The sequence below is a fragment of the Mustela lutreola genome, chromosome 10 (genome assembly GCF_030435805.1).
Source record: "Mustela lutreola isolate mMusLut2 chromosome 10, mMusLut2.pri, whole genome shotgun sequence".
In the NCBI taxonomy this organism is placed as follows: domain Eukaryota; kingdom Metazoa; phylum Chordata; class Mammalia; order Carnivora; family Mustelidae; genus Mustela; species Mustela lutreola.
In genome coordinates this window covers 35,540,300-35,565,364 of record NC_081299.1, presented here as the reverse complement: position 1 = coordinate 35,565,364, position 25,065 = coordinate 35,540,300, and the positions used below count along the sequence as shown (strand labels likewise).

General features: G+C 43.3%; 1 protein-coding gene across 2 annotated transcripts in view; it reads right to left on the bottom strand.

Annotated features, from left to right (window-relative positions):
- NASP (nuclear autoantigenic sperm protein) overlaps nucleotides 1–13,178 on the bottom strand; it is a 43,496-nt gene extending 30,318 nt beyond the window's left edge. The window contains exon 1 of one of the 2 annotated variants that reach the window (XM_059137781.1): nucleotides 12,975–13,178. In XM_059137781.1, coding sequence (XP_058993764.1) covers nucleotides 12,975–13,033 — 59 coding nt within the window. In that variant the 5' untranslated portion in view covers nucleotides 13,034–13,178. The remainder of the gene's footprint in view (nucleotides 1–12,974) is intronic. The other variant, XM_059137782.1, reaches the window with a different exon arrangement.
- Nucleotides 13,179–25,065: the final 11,887 nt, after the last annotated feature.

Sequence of the window (25,065 nt, the reverse complement as noted above, 5' to 3'; positions counted from 1 at the left end):
TCATACAAAAGAGAGGACTTACCACCAATGCACAATTATGAGAAAAAATGTTAAAGGAGGGACGCCTGGGTGGCTCAGTTGGTTAAGCAGCTGCCTTCGGCTCAGGTCATGATCCCAGCGTCCTGGGATCAAGTCCCACATCGGGCTCCTTGCTCGGCAGGGAGCCTGCTTCTCCCTCTGCCTCTGCCTGCCATTCTGTCTGCCTGTGCTCACTCTCTCCCCCTCTCTCTCTGATAAATAAATAAAATATTTAAAAAAAAAAAAAATGTTAAAGGAAATCTAGGCAGAAAAGAGACGCTTATGTCTGTTAAGTGTCTGACTTAAACTCAGGTCATGATCCCCAGACTTCCTGCTCAGTAGGGACCCTGCTTCTCCCTCTGCCTGCTGTTACCCCTTCTTCCCTGTTTGTGCTCTGACAAATAAATAAATTCTTTTAAAAAAAAAAGGGGGGGGGAGGAAATCCAGGCAAATCCTAACAAAGAAAGTTATACCAGGTAGAAATTTGGATCTATGTCAATAAGAAGCACTGACCATGGAAAATGAGGGCACATGGAATACATTCTTTTATTTTTTAATCTGTTTTTTTTCAACTTTAATGAACATTTGGCTCATTTCTAGTTTTGGCAATTATGACAACTGATGTGAACATTTCTGTGCATGTAGTTTGGTGGCCAGCTTCACATTTCGTTTTAATACAAACTGAAAAGTGAATCAAGTTTTTAAAGATTTCAGAAGCAAAACAAGCATTCCCAAAGTTATTAACATAAATATTTTAGCAATAAAATCACATATGAGGGGAGCCTAGGTGGCTCAGTGGGTTAACCCTCTGCCTTCAGCTCAGGTCATGATCTCAGGGTCCTAGGATTGAGCCCCACATCGGGCTCTCTGCTCAGCATGGAGCCTGCTTCCCCCTCTCTTTCTGCCTGCCTCTCTGCCTACTTGTGATCTGTCAAATAAATAAAATCTTAAAAAATAAAATAAAATCATATATGGAAACATTTCTAAATAACTGTTTTTTTTTTTTTAAGATTTTTATTTATTTATTTGTCAGAGAGAGAGCGAGCGAGAGCGAGCACAGGCAGACAGAGTGGAAGGCAGAGTCAGAGGGAGAAGCAGGCTCCCTGCGGAGCAAGGAGCCCGATGTGGGACTCGATCCCAGGACGCTGGGATCATGACCTGAGCCAAAGGCAGCTGCTTAACCAACTGAGCCACCCAGGCGTCCCTAAATAACTGGTTTTTAAAAAGTTTTCTCCACTGCATGTTTCTTTTGAAAAGCAGTTACTTTCTCACTGTTAAAATATCAACTTTTATCTTAGGGCATCTGGCTGGCTCAGCTCCTAATCTCCTGGTGGTGAGTTCAGGCCCCATGCTGGGCACAGAGCTTACTTTAAAAAAAAAATTATCGGGCGCCTGGGTGGCTCAGTGGGTTAAGCCGCTGCCTTCGGCTCAGGTCATGATCTCAGGGTCCTGGGATCGAGTCCCGCATCGGGCTCTCTGCTCGGCAGGGAGCCTGCTTCCTCCTCTCTCTCTCTGCCTGCCTCTCTGCCTATTTGTAATCTCTGTCTGTCAAATAAAATAAATAAAATCTTTAAAAAAAAAAAAAAAAAAAAAAAAATTATCTTTTACAAATTTTTTATTTTCAGTTATCTGCTAGTGGGTTTACTACTGACAGCAATTGTTTTTAACTACCTGATGTGTCTAACAAAGCTAGGAATACAAGCTATAAATGGAAGTGTCAATTCTGCTATTTTCCTGCTATTTGTTTATGCTTGCATTATTATCTTCAATTCACCATTTCTAAGCAGGAATCTTTTAAACACACTGTCCACTTTGTAAGAGCTAGTTTAAACTGGAAAAAAAAAGTCATATCTAGACTTATTGTTGCTATCATTTAACAGTATATACAAATATTGGATCATTATATTGTACCCTGAAACTGTCAATTATATCCCATTCTTTTTTTTTTTTTTTTTTTTTAGATTTTATTTATTTATTTGACAGAGAGAAATCACAAGTAGATGGAGAGGCAGGCAGAGAGAGAGAGGGAAGCAGGCTCCCCGCTGAGCAGAGAGCCCGATGTGGGGCTCGATCCCAGGACCCTGAGATCATGACCTGAGCCGAAGGCAGTGGCTTAACCCACTGAGCCACCCAGGCGCCCCTATATCCCATTCTTAAAAATCCTAATGTTTTGGGGTGCCTGGGTGGCTCAGTGGGTTAACCCTCTGCCTTTGGCTCAGGTCATGATCTCAGGGTCCTGGGATCGAGCCCCACATCGGGCTCTCTGCACAGCGGGGAGCCTGCTTCCTCCTCTCTCTCTGCCTGCCTCTCTGCCTACTTGTGATCTCTCTGTCAAATAAATAAATAAAATCTTTAAAAAAAAAATCCTGTTTTATCATCTCCCTCATATGAGGAATTTTTTTTTTTAAGATTTTGTTTATTTATTTGACAGAGATCACAAGTAGGCAGAGAGGCAGGCAGAGAGAGAGAGGAAGGGAAGCAGGCTCCCTGCTGAGCAGAGAGCCCAATGCGGAGCTCAATCCCAAGACCCTGGGATCATGACCTGAGCTGAAGGCAGAGGCTGAGCCACCCCAGGCACCCTCACTTTAAATTCTCGCCACAAACATAATATAAGGACAACACTGGCAATCCTACCACACATCCTGTAGAATTTTTTCTTCATGAATATTTTTTCAATCTCTCCAAAGTGACTATTTCTTCTTCAAATCTCCTACACCCTACTACAGTCCTCTCCCTTACTTCTAACCAGACCTTGCTTCACGTATCATGGAACAGAAACAATTAGGCCTTCTTTCACCACACCAAACCTGTCTGCATGTGTAACCCTATTTTCTGTTATCCTTATTTCTATGAATAAAGTTTCCATGCTAGAATCTTCATATAGCTGGTCCCTTGTCACTCACATATCATGGAGTGAATCCTTGACCATGCAAACTAAATTAATCATCCAGTTACTTTCATCTTAAAAATGGGTAAATTAAGATAAGCATCTGTATAATATTTTGTCACTAACATTCTCTAATCTACGTATTTATAGTCTATACCAAGTAATGGAAGCTTCATCTGAGAAAACGGACCTCCTCTGTCTCCTTAAATGTGGTATCTCTAGTAACCAAAATAAATGTTCAGTAAATATAGAGGAAACACACTTAGGACCTGGGAGACAAGAAAAGTGCTTCACAAAATTCTCCTTAAAGAATGACCAGGGACACCTGGGTGGCTCAGTCTGTTAAAGGTCTGCCGTATGCTCAGGTCATGATCCCAGGAGCCTGGGACTAAGCCGGGATCCCTGATCAGCCAGGAGCCTGCTTCTCCCTCTCCCTCCACCTCTGCGTGCAGCTCCCCTTGTTTGTGCTTCTGCTCTTCTCTGTCAAATGAATAAAATCTTAAAAAAAAAAAAAAGTCTTGGGGCACCTGGGTGGCTCAGCAGGAAGCCTGCTTAAAAATCTTAAAAAAAAGAAAAGAAAAGAAACAGGAAACCAGAATCCCCAGTAGCTCAGTGGGTTGTGCGTCTGCCTTCGGCCTAGGTCATGATCTCAGGATCTTGGGATCAAGCCCCACGTGGGGCCCTCTGCTCAGCCGGGAGCCTGCTTCCCTCTCTCTCTCTGCCTGCCTCTCTGCCTACTTGTGATTTCTCTGTCAAATAAATAAAAGTCTTAAAAAAAAAAAAAAGAAAGAAAGAAAGAAACAGGAAATCAAGGCCCACAGTGTCAACCAGAAACATAATAGTTTTCCAGGCACCTAATTATATTTATCATCATCTATCATCCTCCCTACTAAGTTTTAATTTACCCTTACAAATAAATATAAGCTCAATGTCCACCTGATAGAATGGATAAAAAGTACAGTCTATTCATACAGTGGAGCACTATATAGCACAAAAAAAAATCACTAAAACAGTATGTAATGTGTATGATTCTCATAATGTTGAGTATAAGCAACTAGATATCACTACACAGTGCATAATTCAATTTATAAAGTTCAAAAACTGACAAAACTAACCTATTGTTAGAAGTCAGAAGAGCTACCTTTGAAAGGAGGAATTTGATTGAGGGTTCCATAGTGGGTTTTTTTTTTTTTTCCCAAGATTTTATTTATTTGACAGAGATCACAAGTAGGCAGAGAGGTGGGGTAGGGGACGCAACCAGGAAGCAGGCTCTCAGCTGAGCAGAGAGCAGGATTCGAGACTTGATTCAAGGGCCCTGGGATCGTGACCTGAGCCAAAGGCAGAGGCTTTAACCCACTGAGCTATCCAAGCGCCCCCATAGCATTATGTTTCAAATTTTCCCTTGTGAAATCTCACTTAGCTATACGTTTTCCATTTGTGCACTTTTTGTAGTGTGTTTTACTTCAACAAAATGTACTGAAAAAAAGATAATTTTTGTTTTAAATTTAATGACTTGGGGCACTTGGGGTGGCTCAGTTGTTAACCATCTGGCCTTCTACTCAGGTCATGGTCCCAGATCAAGCCCCACATCAGGCTCCAGGCTCAGCAGAAAGCCTGTTTCTCCCTCCTACTCCCCCTGCCTGTGTTCCTTCTCTGTCTCTCTGTCAAATAAATGAAATCTTTAAAAAAAATAAATTAAATAAATTTAATGACTTGCCTCATACTTTTAAATAATTATTCTTAAAACAAACAAACAAACTAGGGGTGCCTGGGTGGCTGAGTTGGTTGAGCATCTGCCTTTGGCTCAGGTCTTGATCCCAGGATTCTGGGGTCAAGCCCCGCATCTGGCTTCCTGCTCAGCAAGGAGTCTGCTTCTCCCTCTCCCTGCCACTTCCCAGGCCAGTGCTCGCTAGTCTGTTAAATAAATAAAATCTTAAAAAAAAAAAAAATTTAAATATCAAATTTAAAAAGCAATCAATTAATTACAATCAATTAAATACTTTTGAATAATTAAGACCTAACTTGTGGAGCATGTGGATGACTCAGTCTGTTGAGTGGCTGACTCAGGTCATGATCTTGGGGTCGTAGACTGAGCCCCTCAACAGACTCCCCACTCAGCAGGCAGTCTACTTCAGAATCTCTCTCTCCATCTGCCGCTCTCTGCCCCCCCCACCACACTCTCTCAATAAATATACCTTTAAAAATGAAAGTTTTAAAAGTTTTATGTAGTCTTTTTTTTTTTAAAGATTTTATTTATTTGACAGAGAGAGATCACAAGGAGGCAGAGAGGCAAGCAGAGAGAGAGAGGAGGAAGAGGAGGAAGCAGAGAGCCCGATGTGGGACTCGATCCCAGGACCCTGAGATCATGACCTGAGCCGAAGGCAGCAGCGTAATCCACGGAGCCACCCAGGGGCCCCAAAATTTTATGTAGTCTTAAACTGGTCTATTTTTCTTTTGTTGTCTGTGCTTTTGGTACCCTATCCAAGACCAAGTCCAATATCACGGAGCTTTTATCTAAGCTTTCCCTCAGGAATTTTGGTTTCAGGCCTTACATTTAGGTGTTCAATCCATTTTCAGTCCAGTTTCATATATGGTGTAAGGTAAGATAAGGGTCCAACTTCATTCTTCTGCATCAGCATATCCAGTTTTCCCAACACCATTTGTTGAAGAGACTATTCTTTCCTCATAGAGTGGTCTTGGCATCTTTGTCAAAGATCATTTGACCCTACGTGAGGATTTATTTCAGGACTTTCTATTCTGTTCATTGGTCTATTTGTCTGTCTTTATGTCAGTTACCACAGTTCCCATTATTGTAGCTTTGTAATGTTGTGAAATCAGAAGTGGGCTCTCCAACTCTGCTCTTTTTTTTAAAAACTGCTATGGCTTTTTGGGATCCCTTGAGATTCCTTATAAATTGTAGGATGAAACTACTATATCTGCAAAAATACCATTGAAATTTTGATATAGATTGTGTGGAATCTATAAATCTCTTTGGTAGTATGAACATTTTTTTAAAGATTTTTATTTTACTTATATAAACAATAAATTTGTAAATAAATAAAATGTTTTAAAAGAAGGAAGACACCTGGGTGACTCAGTTCATGACCCCAGGGTCCTGGGATCAGAATCCCTGCTTGGAGGGAGCATCAGATTCCCTGCTCCATGGGGAGCCTACTTCTCCCTCTCCCTCTGCCTGCTTGTACTTCTCTGTCATATAGATAGATCTTTTTTTTTTTTTTAAGATTTTATTTATTTATTTATTTGACAGACAGAGATCACAAGTAGGCAGAGAGGCAGGCAGAAAGAGAGAGAGAGAGAGAGAGGGAAGCAGGCTTCCTGCGGAGCAGAGAGCCCGATGCGGGGCTCGATCCCAGGACCCTGAGGATCATGACCTGAGCCGAAGGCAGCAGCCCAAACCACTGAGCCACCCAGGCGCCCCTAGATAGATCTTTTTAATCTAGTGTGCTTGAGCAAGGGGAGGGGTGGAAGGAGAGGGGGAGACTCTCAAGCCAACTCCTTGCTGAGAGCATAGCCAGATGCAGGGTTCAATCCCAGTACCCCGAGACTATCACCTGTGCTGAGAAACCAAGAGTCAGACACCCAAACGACTGAGCCATTCAAGCACTCCAGGACACCTTAATATTAAGCATTCCAACCCAAAACAGGGCAAGTCTTTCCGTTTATTTGTATCTTCTTGAATTTTTCAGCCATGTTTTATAGTTTTTACTACAAAAGTCCGTCCAAGGGGCACATAAGTGGCTCAGTCAGTTGGGCCTCTGACTCTTGGTTTTGGCTCAGGTCACAATTTCATGGGTTATGAGATGGAGCCCTGTGTCGGGCTCCATGCTTGGTGGTGGTCTGCTTAAGGATTCTCTTCCTCTGTCCCTCCCCCTACTCTCATGCACCCAGGCTCAAACTATCTCTCAAATAAGTCTTTAAAAAGTTTGTACAAGTTTTTCACTCCTTGGTCGGGTTTATACCTAGTATACAACTCTTTGATTCTATTTTAAATGGCATCGTTTCCTTTTCAGATTGTTATTCTTGTATAAAAACATAACTGATTTTAAGATTTTTATTTTTAAGTAATCTATACACCCAACATGGGTCTCAAACTCAACCCTGAGATCAACAGTTACATGCTCCACTGACTGAGCCAGGTACCTTTCCCAAAATGCAAAGTTTTAGTAACTTAAAACTTTGTAAGGAACCTGTGTGGCTCAGTGAGTAGAGGATACAACTCTTGATCTCAGGGTCTTCCATTCCAGCCCAATGTTGCACGTAGAGATTATATAAAAAATAAAACCTTAAACAAAACTGCAGAATTCATTCATTAGTTCTAACAGGGTTTTTTGTGTGTAGTCTTTAGGGTGGACCTCATTTAAAATTTTATTTACTTATTTTTTTTTAAAGATTTGCGGGGCGCCTGGGTGGCTCAGTGGATTAAGCCACTGCCTTCGGCTCAGGTCATGATCTCAGTGTCCTGGGATCGAGCCCCGCATCGGGCTCTTTGCTCAGCGGGAGCCTGCTTCTCTCTCTCTCTGCCTGACTCTCTGCCTACTTGTGATTTCTCTCTCTCTGTCAAATAAATAATAAATAAAATCTTTAAAAAAAAAAAAAAAAAAAAAAAAAGATTTATTTATTGAAGGGGCGCCTGAGTGGCTCAGTAGGTTAAGCATCTACCTTTGGCTTAGGTCATGATCTTGGGGTCCTGGGATTGAGCCCTGCCAAGAAGGCTCTCTGCACCCACTTCCCCTTCTTTCTCTGCCTGCTGCTCTGCCTACTTGTGATCTCTCTCTCTCTCTGTCAAATAAACAGGAAAAAAATCTTAAAAAAAAAAAAAATTTATTTATTGAAGACAGAGACAAAGAGACCGAGACAGAGAGAGAAAGAGGGCATGCCAGCAGGGGGAGGGGCAGGAGAGAAAGACATAAGCAGATTCCCCACTAGTACAGAACCCCATGCAGTGCTCATCTCATGAACCAGAGATCATGACCTGAGCCAAAACCGAGAATCAGACACTCAATTGACCAAGCTACCCAGGTGCCCATATTTTATTTATTTTTAAGAATCTTAATTCTAAAAAAAAATAATAATAAAAATAAATTTTAAATTTAATTCTAGTTAATATATATCTATGTTGTATTAGTCTCAAGTGTGTAATAGTGATTCAACAATTTTTTTTTTCTAAGACTTTATTTATTTACTTGACAGAGTGAGACACAGTGAGAGAGGGAACACAGTGAGAGAGGGAGAAGCAGGCTTCCCACCAAGCAGGGAACCCAATGAGGGGTTCCATCCCAGGACCCTAGGATCATGACCTGAGCTGAAGGCAGACACTTAATGAATGAGCCACCCAGGCACCCTGAATCAACAATTCTATACATAGATTGGTCCTCATCATGGTAAATGTACTTTTTTTTTTTTTAATTTATTTATTTATTTTTTTTAAAAAAATGTACTTTTTTTAAGTTGGCTCCAGGCCCAGCATGGGGTTTGAACTCACAACCCCAAGACCAAGAGTCCCAAGGTCTATAACTGAGCCAGCCAGGTGCCCACGATAACTGTACCTTTAATCCTCTTCATCTATTTCACCCATCAACTCACCCACCTTCCCCCTGGTAACCATTAGCTTGTTCTCTATAGTTAAGAGTCTGTGTTTTGGTTTGTCCTTCTCTTTGTCCAATTGTTTTGCTTCTTAAATTGAGTGGACCTCATTCTTTAAGGTGGTAGTGAAAAATGCTCTTGGACATGTATATAATTAGCATTACCAAGGTTAATGGGATATGATGATGAATTAATTGTCTTAAGAGTACAAGGTCAGGAGTGCCTGGGTGGCTCAGTTAATTATCTGACTTCAGCTCAGGTCCTGATATCCATGTTCATGGATAGAGCTCCTTGTGGGGGTCCACTCAGCAGAGTCTGCTTCTCCCACTCCTTCTCCCTCTACCCCTCCTCCCCACTCGTGGGTGCACTCTCTCTCAAATAAATAAAAAAGTACAAGGTCATACTCCTCTTATTGAGAAATAATTTCAACATTTAGTCCATTTGTTTTTCATTCTGACCTCAAAAAAGCACCCTGACATTACCAAATAAAAATTCAACTAAAACAATCTAATAGGTTTTTTTATTGCTTTCCCCCCGAGATCCACCAGAGGGACTCTTCTCCCACTTACACATCTGAGCTGAAATACCTATTTTTATTCCTCCACCCCACTGAAAAATAGGTACTCAGGTATTCTAGCTAAATCTTTCAAACAAATAATTACAACATTAATTCATCATAAATCCATGGAGCAGGGGCGCCTGGGTGGCTCAGTGGGTTAAGCCTCTGCCTTTGGCTCAGGTCATGATCTCAGGGTCCTAGGATCAAGACCTGCATCAGGCTCTCTGCTCAGCAGGGGGCCTGCTTCCTCCTCTCTCTCTGCCTGCCTCTCTGCCTGCTTGCGATCTCTGTCAAATAAATAAATAAAATCTTTAAAAAAAAAAAAATCCATGGAGCTAACTCACAAGACGTTCTCTAATCTTATTTTAAACACCAAAATACTAAGCACTAAAATAACCCCTTACACACCAACACAGAGGAAACAAACCACTTGTGGAAATAGAAATGACAAACCCAGAACTTAAAGATTACTGAGCTAGGGGCATCTGGAGGAAACAAACCACTTGTGGAAATAGAAATGACAAACCCAGAACTTAAAGATTACTGAGCTAGGGGCGTCTGGGTGGCTCAGTGGGTTAAAGCCTCTGCCCTCGGCTCAGGTCATGATCCCAGGGATCCTGGGGTTGAGCCCCGAATACGGCTCCCTACTCAGTGGGAAGCCTACTTCTTCCTCTACCACTCGCCCTGCTTGTGTTCCCTCTCTCGCTGTCTGTCAAATAAAATCTTTTAAAAAAAGATGTCTTGGGGCGCCTGGGTGGCTCAGTGGGTTAAAGCCTCTGCCTTCGGCTCAGGTCATGATCTCAGGGTCCTGGGATCAAGCCCCACATTGGGCTCTCTGCTCAGCGGGGAGCCTGCTTCCCCCTCTCTCTCTCTGCCGGCCTCTCTGCCTGCTTGTGATCTCTGTCTGAGAAATAAATAAATAAAATAAAATCTTTTTAAAAATAAATAAATATATATATATTTAAAAAGATGTCTTTTAAGAAAACTGTAAAAGAAAATACTAATAGTAAGATTTTATTTGAGAGACCGTGCACACATGAGCAGTGGGAGAGGGGCAGCCAGAGAGGGAGAGGCAGACTCCCCATTGAGCAGGGAGCTGGATGCTGGACCTGACCCCAAGAATCTGGGATCATCAAGTGTGCTCAAGGCAGATACTTAACTGACTGAGCCACCCAGGTGCCCTAAACAAGCCATTTATTTTCTCTTTTAAGATTTTACTTATTTGAGAGAGCACGCGAGCAAGTGAGCACAGGCAGAGGGAAAGTGAGAAACAGGCTCTCCACAGAAAGGGCAGCCTTATGAGTGACTCAATCCCAGGACACCAGGACCATGGCCTGAGCCGAAGGCAGCCGCCTAATTAACTGACTGAGCCACCCAGATGCCCCTAAAAAAGTCTTCTCCTTCCCCAATTTTATTTATTTGTTTATTTATTTATTTGACAGAGAGACAGCAAAAGAGGGAATACAAGCAGAGAGAGTGGGAGAGGGAGAAGCAGGCCTCCCGCTTCTTCCCATGCGGGGCTCAATCCCAGGACCCTGGGATCATGACCTGAGCCAAGGCAGACGCTTGAGAACTGAGCCACCCGGACGCCCCAAGAAGTCATTTTAGACACTTTACCTCTGAATACCCCCATTAACTTACTTAACTGAGAAATGCCATCTTTACCGTTCCCTCAGACTAGCTAATTAGGTTTTCATGTAATTTACTCTCAAAGTAAGCTTTTTCATGGGTAATGAAATTATAAAAATTAAATACTGGGGTTTAACCCAGACTGTGCCACTTATGAACTGGGAAATTATTTCACCACTCTAATCTTGATTCTTCTTACCTATAAAAGGAAGTTAACTACTTCACAGCAAACTCATGTGGATCAAGTAAAAATATTCAAAAAAGCACTTAATACATACAATTGGTAGATTTTAGTTTGCAACTCATGGCTGGAACTTAATAGTTTATTTTCCTTTCTGGAGGCACATGAGTACTTTCCCAGTGTATGACCTGCCAGGAAGCTGGAGACTAGCTCACCACTACCTTAACTTTAGCTATACACAGGTAACATCTGAATATCTGCAATTCATACTGGCTGCATAATTTTATCTCAAAACCAAACCCTCAATACTCTTAAGGGCTGAGAGGGCAAGGATCTCTAAATGGAACGACTGCTAGAGTTGTCCAGCACACCATAAAATGGTCTCCTGAGCATCAGTCTCAAGGAGTTCCTTATTTTAAAAAAGGGGGGGGGGGGGATGGGGCGCCCGGGTGGCTCAGTGGGTTAAGCCGCTGCCTTCGGCTCAGGTCATGATCTCAGGGTCCTAGGATCGAGTCCCGCATCTGGCTCTCTGCTCGGCAGGGAGCCTGCTTCCCTCTCTTTCTCTCTCTCCTGCCTCTCCATCTACTTGTGATTTCTCTCTATCAAAATAAATAAATAAAATCTTTAAAAATAATAATAATAAATAAAAATAAAAATAAAAAGGGGGGGGGACCACATGACTCACAAAGCACAAGCTACTCCTGTCCTATCAAATCAATGAATGAGGAAGCCGAAAACGGAGCTTGAAACTAAAATTGTATTTTCTCTAAGTTCCCACGTGATCCTGAGGGTAGTTTGACCACTGCTAAACGTGAAGGAAAACGAACCAAGTGGTAGGCAGCGTAGGTAGAGATAAATAAATCTCTAGTAACTTGGAATGTACCAACACCATCAGAGTGTTAAGTCTATAAACTAATCATAAAACTTCACAGCAACCTCTCTATAGTGGAAGAAGCGAACTTCTAAGGTGTATAAGGGAAAAAATAAAACCAGGCTCTTAAAATCAAGGGATGATTGGGAATTTAGACCCACCAAATGGAAACGGCACTTGCTTCCTCTAATTAACGGAGTGTCCCCTTTCACTGTTCAAGAAATACCTTGTCTGACAAGCACTGTAACGCTTTCAAAGCAATCGTTTCTACCCAGTCCACCTAATACATTTCGGGCATACAACCGCCCATTCACCTAGCAACCAAACACTGACTGAAGTAAGGAGTTCCACGCAGCGCTAGGTGAAGAAGCTTTGCGTCCCACCTACATGGTAGGTGGCATCCCACCGAAGCAGCCAAGTTTCTCGCCAGCACTCCCTAGGCCTAAAGAGTCACTATGCTCTCCACCAGAGGCCGAAGAACGAAGATAGCTGAGAGGAGGAGGGCAGGAGATGGGCGAGGAGACAGTAGCAAACAAGCTTCACCACGCCACACCGCGGAAGTTGGATAATCTGGGCGAACCGCACAGCCCCAAACAATGGAGTTTTCCCGCCTCCTCAGGACCCCGCCCCCTGCTCCCCAGCCCGCGGAGGAAAGCTAACCCTAGCGCGCGTGGCCCCGCCCCCTGAATGCCCCGCCCCCTCCCGAGCCCACCAGGCCAGCCTTCCTCCTCGTACAAGGGTGGTTTTTTTTTCCCCGTGGGGTGATTTTTTTGGTGGGTTGTTTTTTTTTTTTTTTTTTGGCGCCAAATCTGTTAGTTATTTTCCCGGGTTGTTTAGGGACACTACTGGATGCGCGAGCCAGGAGTGCGGGGACAGCACGGACATAAAGACAGACAGGAGCCCTGTGGCCCCGCCTCCTCCCCGATAGCCCCGGGCCGGGGGAGGAAGGAGAGGGGCAGACCACGGAGCAGCCGCCGCTGCCCCCGGCAAGATGGCGGCCGCGAAAAGCGGGGCAGGGGGCGCCAGCCAACTAATGTTACTGCTAATGCGCGAGATTCTCTGCAAAGGGTGGGTTTCTACAGTCCGGATCTCCCCGAACTGCGACGGCTGCTCGGTGGGAAGCAAGTCCTTCCTCTCACGGGCCTGTCCCTCCCGGGGAGCTCCAGTCCACCACCCCCTCCCCGTGGACTGGCCAGTGCCTCAAGCTCTCCACGGTCCCGCTTACTTGTCGGCGGAAACCAGCTCCGCAGCGATGGCGGCAGTGGCTGTGGACTCTGCGGCCATCGTTCCCCTGAGGTGGTGGACCAACGGGCGGAATAGAGTCTGTGAGGAAAACAGGGAATTGGGGACGCCAGAGACCTATTCAGGGACAGAAAATGGCAGATTGGAGACCGCGCGCGGCTGGGCCCCTTTATAAACCAGAGCCCTTTGCCCCGCCCATCCACTTCCGGATCCTCCCCCTTGAGTTTAAAGGGCCAGGACTTCCCCAGTCCAGCCCAAGGACATTCTCGCCCTCGCCGTCTCTATCTGCGGGCTATCTTCCCTCCCTGACCCGCTTCCCCCAAAAAAGCAACTTCCTGCTTCTCTAGAAAGTTGCATAAGAACTGGAATCTTGGTACTACAACTCCTGACTGGGCGTCGGCCAGCGGCTTGCACATAAGGGGAAGCTGGTGCTGCTCTGCATGTTTGGAGCGTGTAGCCGAGGATCTCTTTCCCGCCCTGATTTTCAGGGAGGTGACCAAAACTTTCTACCCGTCCTCTCAGTCCTAACGGATAGACACGTAAGAACCGAGCACGGGTACAGCAGCAACGGCTAGAACTGATTTCGGTGAGAGACTCGTGGCTCTGAGCCTCAGCAACAGTTGACGTAAGAAAATGCTATCCTAGGATTGGCTACCGCCGAAACTTACGGCGCTTGATTCAAAGTCAGAAGTGCAGCGGGACGCTGACTCCTCCCCTCTGGGCCCGCCCCCTTCGGCTGGCCCAATCCGCTGACGCCATCCTCTTAGGCCCTACCCAGACTCCTGATCCGGCTGGAGTGCTCCCAGCTCTTTCCCTCCATTCAGAGCTACCGTTTATCGTTTGCCCCTGTGTGCCGGAGTACCGTGCTTAGACACTTTAAAACTGTTGGCGGTTTTATTTAATATTATCAACGCTATTTGTGAGATCGGGATTATCAGCCCCATTTGGTAGAAATAGAAACCAAGATTCAGGAAGGTGTAACTTTTTCAGAAAGTTGGAAGACAAGTCGGCTATGGAAAGCAGAGTGCCTCATTTCCTGCAACTGGCAGAGTGGAGGATGACTGGTAGGCTGCAGTGGCTGCACTTTCTCACACCTGGAGTATCATCCATCGCCTTCCAGCCTGGCCTTCCCTACAGTGATCAACGGGGATTTTATTTCTGTCCAGGTGTTGATACTCTGGGAAAGACTTCCCTACAAAGAAATTTTCCTCCAGTATGTAAAGGGTCAGGCAACTTGAAATCTGGGGGGCATAGAGCTGGACTTGGAAATACCAATTCTCTGGTGGCAAACAGACCTGGGATTCCCATTATTAGCTGGGTGACCTCAGCCAAGTCATGTAATCTTTTAAAATTGGGGCGCTGGGTGGCTCTGCCTTCGGCTCAGACCATGATCCTAGGCTCCTGGGATCCAGCCCCACATCGGGATCTCTGCTCAGCAGGAAGCCTGCTTCCCCAACTCTGCCTACTTGTGATCTCTGTCAAATAAATAAATAAAATCGTTTTTTAAAAATTGATGTAAAATGAGGACAATATTAGTATTCACCCATTAAGGATATTGTGAGAGTTAGAGGAAATGCTTGTTTCAACAATCAGCACTGTACCTTGCTCAAGTGAAGCAGTCATTAAATGGCTATAACAGTCTGAGAACACGGTGAATGGAGGGATTGACTGGAGGGTTGTTTGGGGGAGGGGGAGATCTCTTCAGAGTCCTTGCAAGCAGAGCGAGGGCCAGAGAAATCCAGTCTAGTACCTTGTGTGATCCACTCATATGTTAAACTAATATTCACAGAGCAACTATGATATGAAAGGCTTTGCACTAGGCTCCAAGGACAAAACACATGCTCTCTGGCTTTGAGGAACTCAAAGTTCCTGTACAAAAAGTCAAGTTCAAAATAGATATTAGGGGGCACCTGGGTATCTCAGTCTGTTAAGTGTCTGCCTTCAGCTTGGGTCATGATCCAGGGTCTTGGGATTAAGCCTGAAATAGGACACCCTGCTCAGCCAGAAGCCTGCTTCTCCCTGTCCCTCTGCCCCTTTCCACCCCCCTCCACCCCACTCGTGCATGTACTCTCTCAAATAAATAAAATCTTAAAATAAAAATAAAATAAGATAGGGGCGCCTGGGTGGCTCAGTGGGTTAGGCCGCTGCCTTCGGCTCGGGTCATGATCTCAGGGTCCTGGGATTGAGTCCCGCATCGGGCTCTCTGCTCAGCGGGGAGCCTGCTTCCCTCTCTCTCTCTCTGCCTGCCTCTCCGACTACTTGTGATTTCTCTCTGTCAAATAAATAAATAAAATCTTTTTTAAAAAATAAATAAATAAATAAAATAAGATAGATATTAGGAGCACCTAGTGTCTCAGTGGTTAGGCATCTGCCTTTGGCTGGGGTTGTGATCCTGGGATCCCGGGATCAAGCCTGGAGGAGGGCTCCCCCTCAGTGGGGAGCCTGCATCTTTCTCTTCTGCTCCCCCTGCTTATGCTCTCCCTCTCTGGTCTTTGTCAAATAAATAAATAAAATCTTAAAATAGAATAAATAGATATTAAGCAGTGCCTTTGTGGGTCAGTTGGATGAGCATCCTGACTCTTGATTTTGGCTCAGGTCATGATCTCAGGGGTATCAGATAGAGCTCCCTGTGGGGCTCTGCAATCAGTGCGGAGTCAGCTTGGGATTCTCCGAGCTCTCCCTCTGCCCCTTCTCCCATCAAATAAAAAAGTAAAAATCTTAAAAAAAAAAATTCTCTCTCCCTCTGCCCCTCCCCCTCCTCCTCTCTAACAGAAAGGCCCTACATGATTTGGCTCCAATCCGCCTCTCCAAATTAATCCCATACTGCTCCCCTCCCTTTACCATCATCCTACTATGTTGATCTTTCTGTTCCTCAGAATGCCCAAGCCCTTTCTCATATGCAGGGGCCTTTGTACTTGCTACCTGACTGCCTGGAAAGCTCTTTTCCCAATAGTTTGAAATGATTAGCTCTTATTCATCCTTTAGGCCTCATCTTAAATGTTACTTCCCCCCCAAAAAAGGCCTTCCCAGGCCATTCAATCAAAATTAGCTTCCTCTTGTTTATTTCTTCGACTGTGCTCATCAAACTCTGAAGTTATTTACTTGGTTTTTGTTTTGTTTTGTTTTGTTTTGTCTTGTTTTAGCTCTCACCCAGTTCTAAGTATAGGTTCCATGTGACTTATTCTGTTTTGTTTACAGCTAAATCCCCAACGCATATAATAGTGGATGACTATTACTAGTGTCCAATGTGAATTTTTGGTTGAATGACTACATGAATAGAGCAATCATAGTATAATCATAATTAGAACTGGAAGAAATTTCATTCAGAATATATCTATCTAAAATAAGAACAGGGGCTCCTGGATGGCTCAGTGGGTTAAGCCGCTGCCTTCGGCTCAGGTCATGATCTCAGGGTCCTGGGATCAAGTCCCACATCGGGCTCTCTGCTCGGCAGGGAGCCTGCTTCCCTCTCTCTCTCTGCCTGCCTCTCTGCCTGCTTGTGATCTCTCTCTATCAAATAAATAAATAAATAAATAAATAAATAAAATAAAAAAATAAAATAAAAATAAAATCTTAAAAAAATAAAATAAAATAAAATAAAATAAGAACCAATAGGGGCGCCTGGGTGGCTCAGTGGGTTAAAGCCTCTGCCTTCAGCTTGGGTCATGGTTCCAGGGTCCTAGGATCCAGCCCTGCATCAGGCTCTCTGCTCAGCAGGGAGCCTGTTTCCTGCTCTCTCTCTCTCTGCCTGCCTCTCTGCCTACTTGTGATCTCTGTCAAATAAATAAATAAAATCTTTGAAAATAAATAAATAAATAAAATAAGAACCAATATATCATACTAAGTAATGAAGGTAATGGGACTTTATGGGAGGGTCGGCGGGGAGCAGGAATCTTATATTGAACAAAATTTAGAGAAGACTTCCATTTTATAAATGTTGGGCTGAATACTTGCATTTTTTTTAAAGCTTTTATTTATTTACTTGACAGACATAGATCACAAATAGGCAGAGAGGCAGGCAGAGAGAGAGGAAAGCAGGCTCCCCGCCGAGCAGAGAGTCCAATGCGGGACTCAATCCCAGGACCCTGAGATCATGACCTGAGCTGAAGGCAGCGGCTTAATCCACTGAGCCACCCAGGCGCCCTGAATACTTATATTTACCTCCATTTCCTGTTTAAGCTGTCTACATAACAATAAAGGAAATTCTTTTATTTGTTGTTTGTTTCCTTCCTTGTTTTTAAGGTAAAACAAGATCAAAGAGAAGGGGAGAGGAAGCAACAGCAATAAAATTTTAAAAGCTGGAAAAGGAATGGACAAGTAGTAATTGACCTAGCAACTAAGAAAGGAGGGTCCCAATGGGGAAAAAGCCAAGAAGCAACCAAATTGACAATAGAGAAACCATGAATGCTCAGGAATTGGTTGCAGCAGGTACCTCTAGGAATAGAGGATGAAGATAAGGCTGAAAAAGGGGGGTTATGTTGGAAAGTTTTAAGAAGCAGTTAGACTCTCTAAAACTACTCCCCCAAAGCAATAGAAGATTAGAAGTCTATTTTTCCAGAGAGGATAAAACAAAAACTGAGTGAAAGTTGAGAGTAGAAGGATATTGAAAAGAAAGGGATTAAATGATTACATACAAAATCTTGAGACCCTGTGATAGTTGTCTCTCCATATGCATTTTCCCTTTTTTTATAGTAGTAACAGAACCCTGATTTTAATTTATGTATTTATTTTATTCTCAGTGCAAGGCTCTGAGAATAAAAACTAAAATAATCACTGTCTCATGGAGGTAATGTTCACATGATGACATTTTGGTCAATGGAAAGTGAACAGAAAAATGTGTGCAGTTCCAGAGAGACACATTAAAGGGAAGGGGCTTGTTTTTCACAAGATTTGGTGGTGAGCCATCTTGGACCATGTTAATCAGGGCAATGTCCCAGGAATGACAAAGCAGTAATAGAGGACAAACCTAGGTTCCTAGCATCATGGAGCCACCATACCACCTCTGAGTTGCTTATTCTTAAAATGTTATATAAGACAGAAATAAACTTCTTAGGTATATTATCACATATCAAGCAACAACTGCTAGAATTGCAAAATAAATAGAGATAAATCAATAATTATAGTTGAGAGGCACCTGAGTGGCTCAGCTGGTTAAGCATCTGCCTTCTGCTCAATTCATGATCTCAGGGTCCTGGGATCAAGCCCCAAGTCAGGCTTCCTGCTCAACCAGGAGTCCGCTTCTCCCTCTCCCTATGCCCCTCCCCACTCTTCCCCTGCTCATGCTCTCTCTTTCCCTCTCTCTTTCTCTCTCAAATAAATAAATCTTTGAAAAAATAAATAGAAAATTGAGTTCAAATGTCACTCAAAAATCATAACAAGCACACAAAAAAGTCGAAAAGTTGAAAACATGACTAATACTCTTAATACACTCAGGTGACTAAATATATATAGAAATCTATACTAAAAAAATCTGTACTCGGGGTGCCCAGGTGGCTCCGTAGGTTAAGCATCTTCCTTCAGCTCCTGGGATCAAGCCCTTCATCCAGCTCCTTGCTCAGTGGAGAGCCTGCTTCTCCTTCTCCCTTTGCCTGCTTCTCCCCCTACTTGTGCTCACGCTCTCTCCCTCTCTCTCTCTCTGTCAAATAAATAAATAAAATCTTTTTTTTTTTTAAAGATCTTATTTATTTATTTGACAGAGAGAAATCACAAGTAGATGGAGAGGCAGGCAGAGAGAGAGAGGGAAGCAGGCTCCCTGCTGAGCAGAAAGCCCGATGCGGGACTCGATCCCAGGACCCTGAGATCATGACCTGAGCTGAAGGCAGAGGCTTAACCCACTGAGCCACCCAGGCGTCCAATAAATAAAATCTTTAAAAAAAATTTTATACTGGGCGCCTGGGTGGCTCAGTGGGTTGGGCCGCTGCCTTCGGCTCCGGTCGTGATCTTGGGGTCCTGGGATCGAGTCCCGCGTCGGTCTCTCTGCTCGGCGGGGAGCCTGCTTCCTTCTATCTCCCTCTCTGCCTGCCTCTCCGTCTGCTTGTGATCTCTCTCTGTCAAATAAATAAATAAAATCTTAAAAAAAAAATTTATACTCAAAACAGCAAATACACATTATATTCAAACATTATAGATCATTTACAAAAATGGTCCATATTTTAGGCCACGAAGAAAGTCTCAATAAATTCTAAAGAATCGTCATTATTATTATTTTACAGACTATCTTCTCCAACCACTAAGCTTTATTGCATTGCAAATTGCCATTTATACAATTGACCCTTGAACAAAAACATGGGGTTTGAATTGCGTGGGTCTACTTATACGTGGATTTTTTACAGTGTAGCACTGTAAATGTATTTTCTCTTCCTTAAGGTTTTCTTTTTTCTTTTTTAAAGATTGGTTTTATTTATTTATTTAGTTGACAGAGAGAGACAGCAAAAGAGGGAATACAAGCAGGGGGAATGAGAGAAGCCCACTTCCTGCCAAGCAGGTATGAGGTGGGACTCAATCCCACAACCACAGCCAAAGGCAGGTGCTTAACAACTGAGCCACCCAGCGTCCTTCCCTATGGTTTTCTTTTCTTTTTAAGATTTTTTTTTTTTAAGATTTTATTTATTTATTTGAGAGAATGAGAGAGAGCATGAAAGGGGAGGAGGTGAGAGGGAGAAGCAGACTCCCCGCAAAGCTGGGAGCCTGATGCAGTACTGGATCGTGGGTTGCCAGGATCATGACCTGAGCTAAAGGCGGTAGCTTAACCAACTGAGCCACTCAGGCACCCCTTTTATAAAGATTTTATTTATTTATTTAACAGAGAGAGATCACAAGTAGACAGAGAGGCAGGCAGAGAGAGAGGGGGAAGCAGACTCCCTGCCGAGCAGAGAGAGCCCAATGTGGGGCTTAATGTGGGACTTGGTCCCAAGACCCTGAGATCAGGACTCCAGCCAAAGGCAGAGGCTTTAACCCACTGAGCTACCCAGGCACCCCTTTACTTATGGTTTTCTTTTCTTTTCTTTTTTTTAAGATTTTATTTATTTGACACAGAGAGAGAGATCACAAGTAGGCAGAGAGGCAGGCAGAGAGAGGGGGGGGAAACAGGCTCCCTGCCAAGCAGAGAGCCCAATGTGGGGTTCCATCCCAGGACCCTGAGATCATGACCTGAGCTGAAGGCAGAGGCCTTAACCCACTGAGCCACCCAGGCACCCCTCCTTATGGTTTTCTTTTTTTTTTTTTCTTTTTCTTTTTTTTTTTTTTTTTAAGGTTTTATTTATTTGACAGACTGAGATCACAAGTAGGCAGAGAGGCAGGCAGAGAGATAGGAGGAAGCAGGCTCCCGGCTGAGCAGAGAGCCCGATGCGGGGCTCGATCCCAGGACCCTGGGATCATGACCCGAGCCGAAAGCAGAGGCTTTAACCCACTGAGCCACCCAGGCGCCCCTCCTTATGGTTTTCTTAATAACATTTTCTTCTCTCTAGTTTACTCTATTGTAAGAATACAGCATGTAATGCGTATAACATAAAAAATATAGGTTAATTAACTTGTTATCGATAAGATTTCTAGTTCACAGTAGGCTATTTAGTTTTGGTATAGTCAATAAGCTATTATGTGGGGTTTTGTGGAGGGGATAGGAGGGAAGAGGAATCAGTGCCCCTAACTTCTACATTATTCAAGGGTCAACTGTATATAATATAAATAACAGTGCAAATATCCATCCCTTGGGTTAAAAAAAAATCATGAAGCAAATTAAATACTTAGAATTGAGTGATAATGGTTGTGTTATATGTCAAAATTCATGGGATATAAAGCTGCATTTATATGACTTCTAGCTTTTTTTTTTTTTTTAAGATTTTATTTATTTGACAGAGAGAGATCACAAGTAGGCAGAGGCAGGCAGAGAGAAAGGAAGGGAAGCAGGCTCCCTGCTGAGCAGAAAGGCCAATGCGGGGCTCAATCCCAAGACCCTGGGATCATGACCTGAGCAGAAAGCAGAGGCTTTAACCCACTGAGCCACTCAGGCGCCCCTGAATTCTAGCTTTTAAAAAATTTTTTCAGTAAACAAAAATAATGACCTATTAATTCAATTTATGAAGTTAGAAAAAAAGCAATAGATAAATCTCAGGAGGGAAAGACATAAGGACGATAGGGCAGAAATCAAGAGAGAGAATAATAATAAAACTAAGGACTGGGGGCGCCTGGGTGGCTCAGTGGGTTAAGCCGCTGCCTTCCGCTCGGGTCATGATCTCAGGGTCCTGGGATCGAGTCCCGCATCGGGCTCTCTGCTCGGCAGGGGGCCTGCTTCCCTCTCTCTCTGCCTGCCTCTCCGTCTACTTGTGATTTCTCTCTGTCAAATAAATAAATAAAATTTTAAAAACAAAAAAACTAAGGACTGGTTCTTTGAAAAAAATTAATGTACAAAAAAGTACATTGAGGGGTGCCTGGCCTGGCTCACTCAGAAAAGCATGAGACTCAAGGGGCGCCTGGGTGGCTCAGTGGGTTAAGCCGCTGCCTTCGGCTCGGGTCATGATCTCAGGGTCCTGGGATCGAGTCCCACATCGGGCTCTCTGCTCGGCGGGGAGCCTGCTTCCCTCTCTCTCTCTCTGCCTGCCTCTCCGACTACTTGTGATTTCTCTCTGTCAAATAAATAAATAAAATCTTTAAAAAAAAAGAAAAAAAAAAAAAAGAAAAGCATGAGACTCTTGATCTTGTGATTGTGAGTTCAAGCCCCACATTGGGTGTAGAGATTACTTAAAAATAAATAAATAAACTATATAGTTTTTTTAAAGTATATAGATAGAAAATGCAAAAAGGAAAATGCAGAAGAAATAACTGTGGAAACTACAGAAACAATTTAAAAATAATAATTTAAAAATATGTTAACAAATTTAAAAACATAATGGAGTGGTCCTAGAAAAATATGAAGTGCCAAAATTGGCACAAGAAGAAAGAGATCTTAAATAGACCAAGAAATAATAGAAAACTAAAAATCGTAGTCAAAGACCTCCACCATTACCCCCAAAATGCCCAGATGGTTTTATAGGTGGGATGAACACATTTTCAATAAATATTTCCAGGGGCACCTGGGTGGCTCAGTGGGTTAAAGCCTCTGCTTTCGCCTCGGGTTGTGGTCTCAGGGTCCTGGGATCGAGCCCCACATCGGGCTCTCTGCTCGGCGGGGAGCCTGCTTCCTCCTCTCTCTCTCTCTGCCTGCCTCTCTGACTACTTCTGATCTGTCAAATAAATAAATAAAAATCTTTAAAAATAAATAAATAAATAAATAAATAAATAAATATTTCCAGATATAATAAAAGCCAAAAACTTTTCTTTTCTTTTTTTTTTTTAAGATTTTATTTATTTATTTGACAGACAGAGATCACAAGAGGGCAGAGAGGCAGGCAGAGAGAGAAGGAGAAGCAGGCTCCCTGCCGAGCAGAGAGCCCGATTCGGGGCTCGATCCCAGAACCCTGAGATCATGACCTGAGCTAAAGGTAGAGGCTTTAACCCACTGAGCCACCCAGGCGCCCCCCCAAAAAACTTTTCTATACTAGTAATAGAGTCTTGATTTTTATTAACAAGATTTAAGAAAGACCTCCAGTTAAAGATGATGGGTCAAACACATACATTTGTATATAGGGGGAAGAAAACAAACAAACAAAAAAGCTAACGTAATCTTAATTCCAAAATAAGAAAATATGAAAAATGAAATCACAAGCCCCTTTCACTTATGAATGTTATTGTATAGATCCTAAATAAAATATTAGCTAACTGTGCTAATTATGATGGGGTAAGTTTTACTGCAATTACAAGTAACTCTAAAATTTAAATGGCTTCATACATTAAGATTGTTTCCACTCATCATCTATTTCAGGTCAGCTGGAGGCTCTGCTCTATGTCATCCTTACTTGACCTCAAACTGATGGAACAGTGCCCATTGCTTGTCACTCTTTCAGAAGGAAAGAGAGAATGTGTTGGAACTCACACTTGCTCTTTTTTTTTTTTTTAATTTTATTTATCTATTTACTTATTTGAGAGAGAGTAAGGGTAGGGGAAGAGAGAAGGACAAGCAGACTCCGTGCTCAGCATGGAGCCCGATAAAGGAGCTCCATCCCCCCAGCCTGAGATCATGACCTGAGCCAAAATCGAGTCAGATGTTTAACCAACTAAGGCACCCAGGTGCCCCAAAACTCATACTTGTTCTAAAAGCTTTCACCTAGAACCAACACATATCACTTTTCTCCCTTTTCTTTTTTCCCCCAGTAAGCTCTATACCCCACATGGGCTTGAAATCATGAGCCTGAGATCAAGAGCTGCATGCTCTACCTACTGAGCCAAACAGGCACCCCATTTTTGCCTCCTTTTCAATGGCCAGAACAAGTCATGTTATTGTCTCTGGAATACTAAAGTTTCAATGCAAAAAGAGAAACCCTGGATCTTCACAAATGGTATCAACTCATTTTTGCTCTGACATAATCAAGTGGCTCTTGACCTCATGATCATAGCTCAAAGTGTTGTTTGCATTCTTGTCAACACAAACTATTCAACTGTAAAGTCAGTTAAAAAGGGATATCCCTGGGGTGCCTGGGTGGCTCAGTGGGTTAAAGCCTCTGCCTTCAGCTCAGGTTGTGATCCCAGGGTCCTGGGATTGAGCCCTGCATCAGGCTCTCTGCTCAGCAGGGAGCTTGCTTCCCTTCCCCTCTCTCTACCTGCCTCTCTGTCTGCCAAATAAATAAATAAAATCTTAAAAAAAAATAAAGGGGGATATCCCGGAGGCACCTGGGTGGCACAGCTAGTTAAGCAATTCGCCCTTGGTTTTGGCCCAGGTAGTGATCTCAGGGTTATGAGTTCAAGTCCTGCCTTGGGCTCCAAACACCCTCTTGAAGGCTAGTGTCCTTATCTTTTTCTTTTTTGGTTAACTATCAGATCTCATTTTTCTTTTTTTAGTTAACATATATTATTAGCCCCAGGGGTACAGGTTTGTGAATCACCAGGTTTACACACTTCACAGCACTCATCATAGCACATACCCTCCCCAATGTCCATAATCCCACACCCTCTCCCTACCCCGCCTTCCCCCAACAACCCTCAGTTTGTTTTGTGAGATTAAGAGTCTCTTATGGTTTGTCTCCCTCCCGGTCCTATCTTGTTTCATTTATTCTTGTTTCATTTATTCATTTATTCTTTTCCTACCCGCCAAATCCCCCACATTGCATCTCCACTTCTTCATATCAAGGAGCAGATCTCATTTTTCAATGGCTTCAGTTATATTGTATGAAGTTCTCCAACATCACTTTCAAGTAATACATCCCCTACAAGACTTGCAACTTCACTTTGCCATGGATGTGTGCTGGGTTATCCAGTGATTATAGACAAAGAAGTCAATAGAGCAGTGCTAAAGTTAAGCCAGGTGAAATGTGAGTCAAGAATAATTTTTAAGCAGTTTATTAGTGAATAATTTTACGTTATGATACCTTCTGCTTCCTGATATGGGCTGAATCATGTCCTCTCCAAATGTATATACTTAAGTCCTAACTCCCAATACCTTAGAACGTGGCTATTGGGAGACTGATACTGTAAGCTGGTGTTGGAGAATGTGAAAGAAATGTGACTGAGATCTCGAAAAGTGGCAAGGGCAAAAATTCCAAGCTGGTCAACAAGGACTGCTACATCTCCAAGATGTTCCTGTGTGGGGACTTGGCCATCATGGTCCTATAGAACCTGCTCATCACCAGCAAGTAAGTAGGGGCCTCTTCTCCCAACAGAATTCCCTCCTTCATCCTACAAGGACCCAACCTTTATAATAAGAATAGTAAAGTTATTTTTTCTAGTGCCCCCCCCCAAAAAAGAAGAAATTTGGACATACATAGAGAAGAGAATATAAAGGCACAGAAGATAGCCTATAAGCCAAGGAGAAAGGCTTGGAACAAATCCCTCCCTCATGACCTTCAGAAGGAAGCAATCCTGCTGATACCTTGACCTTAGACTTGTAGCTTCCGTAAGTGTGAGAAACAAGTTTCCGTTGTTTAAGTCACCCATTCTGTGGTACTGTTACAGCGGGCCTAGCAAAGTAATACATATTTAAACTACCT